This window comes from Coptis chinensis, chromosome 5 (assembly GCF_015680905.1).
Source record: "Coptis chinensis isolate HL-2020 chromosome 5, ASM1568090v1, whole genome shotgun sequence".
Lineage (NCBI taxonomy): Eukaryota > Viridiplantae > Streptophyta > Magnoliopsida > Ranunculales > Ranunculaceae > Coptis > Coptis chinensis.
Window position 1 is genome coordinate 37,670,423 of NC_141460.1, and position 8,085 is coordinate 37,678,507.

The 8,085-nt window shown below is 39.3% G+C and overlaps 1 protein-coding gene across 1 annotated transcript; it reads left to right on the forward strand.

Moving 5' to 3' along the window:
- Positions 1 to 278: 278 nt before the first annotated feature.
- On the forward strand, positions 279 to 8,085 carry LOC147497449 (condensin complex subunit 2-like). The gene is given in 14 exon segments (XM_086562895.1): positions 279 to 378; positions 493 to 578; positions 733 to 831; positions 3,129 to 3,264; positions 4,456 to 4,751; positions 4,834 to 4,943; positions 6,180 to 6,256; positions 6,340 to 6,540; positions 6,645 to 6,774; positions 6,776 to 6,935; positions 7,036 to 7,180; positions 7,641 to 7,897; positions 7,989 to 8,019; positions 8,072 to 8,085. Coding segments are annotated over 14 exon segments (1,842 nt in total).

Genomic DNA, 8,085 nt, shown 5'->3' on the forward strand with positions numbered 1-8,085 from the left:
CAGTGAGTTGATCTAGGCGAAAGAGGCTGCTGAGAAGAGAACTGAGGAGCTGCAGATCCAGGTTGACCAGCTCTTGGCGAAAGAGAAGAAATTTGATACTGGCTTCAAGAATATGAGAGACTATTTCCAACCTTCGGAGCTCTATGGAAAAATCCCAAAAAGGAGCTGCTGATGCTGCCACTTGGAAAGTGAAGTTCTTGGAACTGCGCACCCACTTCACCACCCTGCAAGCAAAACATGACCAAGTCCAAGGGGAACTTCATCGTAGGAACACCGAGATGAGAACCCTTGGCCAAGCCATTACCCATGCAAATGACGTCATGTCAGGCTACGAGAGGGCTCTAAAAGAGAAGCGTCTTTGCTTTGATAAGAAGGCTGGTGACCTCTTGGTGGAGACCTCTGAGTTCTATTCTCAAGTGGTGAAGGAGGTGAAGAAGAGGTCAGCTAAAAATGCTATTCGCTTTGCTCTGAGGGTGCTTGATGTTTCTGAAGAGTCCTTCAATGTAGCTAGACAAGTTAAGTTTGAGGAGGCTATTGAGGCTACTGGTTATGTCTCTCAGTTGGATGATCAGGGGCGAGTAACTAACCCTTTCATCTTGTTTCCTGATCTAGACACCAGTATCTTAGCTATCCAGGATGAACTTATATTTGATGCCTCCTCATCTTCTGAAGAAGACACCAATGATGACATGCCTCCCATTTAGCTTCCTTTTTTGCCAGTTCCAACTTCAGGTCAGTGTTCTGTCCAACCTTAAACCATTCCAGCTAATCCAACCACACAGTCTGTTCTTGAGAGTGAAACAAGAGTTCTTGACGATGGTGCAGCAACAAGTACTGATGGTGAACCAAAGTTTGATTCTACCCCTGCTTCATAAGCCTTTCAGTTAATGATTCACATAAATAATTATTTTTAAATAATTATTCTATGGGTATATAATATTGAGCTATATAGCTCACATACCATTTTACTTATTGAGCTATGCAACTCTTCTAGTTTATGCATGCATACTACTTACTTACTGAACTCTGCAGCTCTTATAGTTTATGTATACATGTATCGCATTTTATGACATATGTTACTATGCAAACTTTACCCCTGATGCCCCCAAAGTTCATATGGAACAACAATAGGTGACCCTAGTAGGCTAAACAGATTAAAATGAGGCATAACTAGAATCTGATCAGGTTATCATGGAAGCCATTCAAGTTAACTGTAATTAAGAGTTCGATCGCAATAGATGTATATGTCTTTGCGAAAGTAACTTGGTGCCAAAAGCACGACACTGTGTTTCATAACGACATGTCCTATTTATTTAAAAAATGAATAGCTTATCGTCCGAACAGCGGTGGGGGAGTCTTCAGTGCCATCATGCCGATATAGTTCCAAGCCAATGATTGCGTGCTAGGATCTGGATCTAACCCAGATTTTCCCAGCAACCCCTATGTTTGATGTATTGAGAGCTTTAGGAACTAGCATACAGTTCAGGCTTTCAAGACTTGTTCCAAGTCAAACTGGCATACAGTTTACTGAACAGTTAGTGTGGTCCGATTCCCTAAAGGCTTAATCCATCGAAGATAATCGCAGTTTAAAAGAACTGGCGTACAGTTCCAGTTGCGTGGGGATGTGAAAGGCACTGGCATACAGTTCAACTTTCCTATACTCAGTATCACTGGTTCTAAAGCAAATTAGCATACAATATTCTTGAACAGATAATGAGAAAATAATTCCCTAAAGGCTTAGTCCAGTATGGATCATAAATATAGAAATGATGCCAAGAAGAAATTCGATGACAATGTGCAGAACTTTATTGATGACATGGAGAGGAGTAAACAATGCATAAAGAAACATAGAATAACAATTTACTGATAGTACTTGCGAAGGTGTTGTGCATTCCATGGTTTGACAAGAACGTCTCTTTCAACAGTGCGTAGGTAGTAAAAACCAGTTCGACCAACCTTGTCGATGATGTATGATCCTTCCCAGTTGGGCCCAAGCTTGCCGTTGGGCTCTGGGATCTCGCGCAGAACTAGATCTCCATATTTGAAAGATCGAATCCGGACTCTCTTATCATATGATCTCTTCAGAATCTGCTGGTTAGCGGCTAAGTAAAGTGCAACACCTTCTCGCTTTTCATCTAGTTTATCCATTTCTCTACATAACAACTCCTCGTTGTCCAGAGTGTGCACAACGTCTGAATTCTGAGTGGGAACTACCAATTTAGGAGGTATGATAGCATCAGTTCCGTATGTTAGTGAGAATGGGGACTCACCAGTTGATCGTCTGGGTGTAGTTCGGTATGCCCATAGGACCTTAGGTAGTCCTCGACCAATAATCCTTTTGTGTCATCTAATTTACGCTTCATGTTATCCAAAATGACCCTATTAGAGGCTTCAGCTTGGCCATTACTTTGTGGATACCTTGGAGTTGAGAACATATGGGTAATGTGAAACTCATCACAGAGTTCAGCAACCATTCCTCCTGCGAACTGTTGCCCATTATCTAAGATGATAACCTTGGGTATGCCAAACCTACAAACAATGTTGTTCCAAATGAACTTTCTGACGTCCTGTTCTCGAATGAAGACAAAGGGAACTGCTTCTATCCACTTGGTGAAGTAATTAATCTGTTGCAACTAGTAAAAATCTGACATTGCAGCGGGTGGTAGAGGTCCTACAATGTCAGTTCCCCACTGTGCAAATGGCCAATGGGTGCAGTTCCGTTGCTGGAGCATATCGTTGACACTTTTCACATTTGCGGGCGAAAACCTATGCATCATTTTGCATATAAGGCCAAAAGTATCCTTGCCTTAGGATATTAAGAGCTAGTGTTCTGCCCCCAGCGTGGTTGCCACAAATTCCTTCATGAACCTTTCACATAACTTGTTCATCGAGGACTGGGGAGAGTCATCTGAGATGAGGTCCAAGAAAGGACTTCTTGTACAGATCATCTTTAATGAGGGTGAATCTTTATATCTTTGCAAGCAGACGCCTTGCTACATTCTTTTCCTCAGGGAGTGTCCCATCTTTGAGGTAGGACTTGTATAGATCCATCCAACTTGGAGCGGTGGCTGGAATAACTGTTGTAACTATGAGTGCTTGGATGTTGGATTTCTCTTGGAACTCTATAGGGATGGAACAAGACCCGTTGTTGCCTAACATCGAGGGAACATATGCCAAAGCATCTGCGTGCCAATTTTTGGATCGAGGCAACTGATAAAATTGAATGTTCTCAAACTTGCCCTGAAGACCCCTCACCAGTTCCAGGTATTTGGCCATTCGTTCGTCCTTAGCCTCATATTCTCCATCAGCTTGGAACACAACCAGTTGTGAGTCACTAAAAACTGTGAGGTGTGTTAGGCCCAGGTCGAGAGCCATTGTGAGGCCAACAAGTGTTACCTCATATTCTGCCTCATTGTTAGAGGCGTTCTAACCCAACCAGATGGATTTCTCCAATCGCATGTTGTCAGGAGTAACTAACACAGCTCCCACTCTTGCACCTCTGTCATTTGAAGACCCATCCACAAGCAATCGCCATCCGGAGCTCGACTCCTATCGGTTTGGATGGGCATTTGGAAGTTTAGGCAGGATGCCCTCATCTAAATTAGGGTTGTTGAGTCGTACCCCGTGTAAGTCATTGGGAAATCTCCCAAGAATTCTGCTAGTGCCTGACCCTTTTATGAGATTCGTGGAAGATAGATAATATCATATTCTGATAGTTACACAGACCACTTAGCTAACCTCCCTGACCTGTCTGGCCTTTCCAGAACTGATCGTAACTGGTATTCTGTGATTACGCTGATAGTGTGGTGATCTGACTGTAAAACAGCGGTCGGGTTTGTCATTTCGTTCACATTTCAATAAAATTGCAAAATATTTTATCTCAATGATTTTAATAAGTTTTGTTGTTTGATAAGTTCATTTCACTACTACAGAATGACATATATACCACGGTCAATAAGAACATTTATACCACGGTTCTTTCAAAAACCGTGGGAAATACTTATATACCACGGCGGAAATTTCTTTGGTCATTGGTTTACTAGTATATGCCGCAGTTACATGAAAACCGTGGGATAAGTTGGGCCATATACCATGGTTAGTTTTTTTTTCAGCATGAGAGTACTCCACATCCCCACTACCTTAAACATAAACAGTGGTATATAAATTTTTCACTTTCTACCGTGGTTTATGACTTTATGCCAAATAGTCAAATACGCGAAAAAAAAATACACAGTTAATGGATTTAATCCATTGTCTATTAAATTGGGCCTCCAACTCGCAAGCCCAACCCGAAAAGCTTCTCATATTCAATTTTTGAGGAGGGAAAAAAAACACACACTGAAAAAACTCAAAATCATTTCCTCTTCTCTCTCTTGAAAAAACGAGACCACACCTCAGAATCAAAAGCAATGACAGAAACCCAAAAAACCACCCCAACACGAGGAGGAGGATGAGGACCAACGAGTCCATTATTATTCTCAAACAACGACCAACTCGAACGTGCACGTGCAGTAGCCATTCGTCGCAAATCCATTCTTGTCGTTTCTCCTCCTCCACTTCAATCTCAATCCGACCCTTTATGTTTCAGTAAAGAGCAAATTACTGAACTTTTCACAAACTGTATTAAATTAGCAAGTGAGAATAAGATTAATCAGAAGAATACTTGGGAGTTAAGGTTGATTGATTATATTTGTGAGATTATTAGAATTGATACTCAAGATGATAATGACGTAGAAACTAATTTCCAAAAGGTGCGCCCCACTCAAGTTTTTTTTTTTTTTTTATTAAATGTTGGGTCTTTTTTTGATTGTTTTGTTTTGTTTTTGTGTGTAGGCAAGTTGTACATTGGAGGCTGGTGTTAAGATATATGCTTCGAGAGTTGATTCGGTGCATTCGGAAGCGTATAAGGTTCTTGGTGGGATTAATCGGGCGGGCGAGATGATGTACAAGGTATGATTGTTGTTGTTTAATATGGTTGACTACAAAGAAGCCTGCTTTGCTTTTATACTTAGGAGAGAAAAATGATTTTAAAATAACTAGAGGGATACTGACTTAAATCCTCACTTAGCCAATTGTAGAATGCTTGTTTTTCCAGATAAAAGAACTTTGATCTTCTGTAGTTTCCTTGAGTAGGGATCAAATTGTCAAAATCATGTTTTTTTAATATTATGATTTTATGAGATCAAGATTTATTTGGGGTCAAATTTATTATGTATTAAAAAGTGCAAAAGTTTTACTCGTAAAATTGATTGCCCACTGGCTTCCCTTTGGAACACAATGCTTTTGCAACTATTCCCAATCAGAACTTGCCAATTGCCATGATTGAAAGAATAAAAATTCTTAACAAGCTAAGGATCAAAGTGCAACTGGACAATATGAACCTTTGCCGATGCTGAAAGACCTCATGTATATCAAACAAATGAAATGAGACACAACAGTTTACAAACCTAGCAGTGAGAAACAAACAAGGACCACAAGACATGATTAAAGGTATACTCTTCTTTTTGAAGGAGTTTTTATGTGGTTTGACAATTTTGCTTAGTGCATTATTGAAATTTCAATAGATGGGACTCGAGAGAAAATAAGTATAGTATAATCTCATAAAGCTTAATAGTCTCTCCAAGGAACTCCAGGAAGCATACATCTATTTATGACTGTTGCAAACCTCCAAGTTTTATTTCGGTGAGACCTAAAAATAGAGGACGTAGATTTAAACAGATAAGAAATTACGCTCAAACTCTAATCTTGACATCATTGAATTGTGTTTGATCCAAGCCAAAAATCTAGAACATCTCATATCCTGGATTGACATTTAAAAATTCCACGTTAACTTTGTAAGCCCATCTAAAACTTGTAACAACTCCAAAAACATGGTTTCTTAACTGTGCCACTTTGGTAACCAATCCAGGCCTTAGGAGCCTCTAATATTAGTTATTTTGCAATGATGACTAACACCATCCATAAAGACACCTCTTAAAGTATTGGCATATTGTGCATGAGTTATTTCCTAGTTCATACTCCTGAGGTACCTGATCTTTATATTATCACCACAGAAAATATCCTGGACGGTGATCAAAGGAGCGGACAAGGCGAAGGACATTCTAAGAAGGATGTCGACAGGAAGGTTGGTACTTCTTTAAGCTGTGAAAATGTTGATACATGAGACTTCTAGCTAACAGGATACACCATTTGCAGATGTCACCTTTATCAACTTTGGAGTCTTCTTTCGAGGCTCTTAATGTAAAGAAGTTTGATGGTAATATAAACTTATACTTTTATTTCCTTTTTGCAGTGATTAAAGTATAAATGGTAAAATGGTTTGTTTCTTTTGTGCCCTAGTTGCATTTGTAGTAGATCCTTTGTATCATCAAACATCTGCACAATTTGACGAAGGTGGTGCCAAGGGTCTCCTCTTGAATAACCTTGGAGTATATGGTGGTTGCCGCGTAGTTTTTGATTCGTTTGAAGTACCAGGGAAGAGTATGTACTGGGATGGTCAAAGTGATACATCAGATAAGATTGATGTATCTTTTGCGAAAGGTGTGTTGCATTCACAGACTCAATATTTTCTGACATTTGCGTTGGCATACACAGAAATGTTAAAAACACCTCCCCTGCCCTCTTATTCCCTCCCCTGTATACAGATTACATTGAGCAGATGGTTATCAATGTCCGTGCAAAGGATGAGATATCACCGACTCTCAGGAGTATAATTAATCAGTTTGATGAAGATAACAGAAGGCCATTGAATACATTTTGCATTGACCAGAGAGAGAGGACAAGATGATGCAGCCAATCAAAACCATGCTAATTCAGATGGTAATGCTGATGCATTTGACAATTTTGGGGACTCGGGCCTTGATCAAGATGATCAGTCAAGTGTGGTTGATGAAAGCTCTAACTATGGAGAACCTGTTTTTCCGAATCATCAAGAGGTAGTATAAGTTGCATGTTTAAGTATTTTTATCATCAAATATTCTTATAAAAAATAGCAATCGCCTTTCATGAATTATATATACAAGTTTACATTTTCAGGAGAATTATTCCCATGCATTTCATGAACCTGAGATTGCTGATAACTCTGAAAATGTAGCGGAATTCCTATTTCTAGGCTTGGGCTTTAGTTCAAACAGAAATGCCTGGGCTGGTCCTGATCATTGGAAGTTTCGCAAGGTTAAAGGTATGTATCTAAGCATAAATTGTTGATGGGCTGATTTTTCCATTTTTTTAATCCTTCCATGTGTTCTAGAGAGGAAAGTTCTACTTCTTTTGGAAGATGATCTCATAGTGATGATCATCCTTCCGTATCAGTTTGTGCAAACATTTTTAAGCTTGTCAGAAGAGAATGTCAAATTGGAAAGTCGTGCTTGTTGTGGACAGTCCCTTTTACTCACAATTTTCCACTGTGTGTATAGAATTGTTGAGGATGATAACTAACAACTAGTAAACTTGTAAGTCGTGTCCATGTCGATCCTGTTAGCGAGTGCCAAAGGGATGTGTGGAAAAGAGGTGTCATACTAACCAGTACACACCTCCATACTTATGTGACTGGGTGAACATATATGGATATCTGTATGCATGTTCAAGTATGTCAAAACATAATTATTTAATTCTAGTGATTTATATTTTGTCATTTGAAGGTCCTGAAGGAAACACTGTAACTGAAAGTGGATCAACAGTAACAGCTAAGAAACCAAATTGCAGAAAGCAGGTTGAACCCGATCTAAATTTCACAAATTGTTTGGAGAAAGAAATGCCTGACATCTTTGCCCCACCGAAAAATCTGAAGTCATTATTGCTACCTACAAATCGAGTGCCTTGTAAAACCACACTTCCCAAAGATTGCCATTATCAACCAGAAAATCTTGTGAAGTTGTTTCTTCTTCCTAATACTCTGGTAATACTTTGTTGAAAATTTTATGTCAAGATCCTTTGTGGGATGTCTTTGTATTGTTTGTTTTAATAATGGGTATCTGTTTTATTTGAAGTGTCTTGGGAAAAGAGCAAGAAAACCCTCAGGTAATGCTGGTGAATCCTCAAGATTACTTTTGTTGTTTTATTGGTACTGTAGGATTTATGAAATAG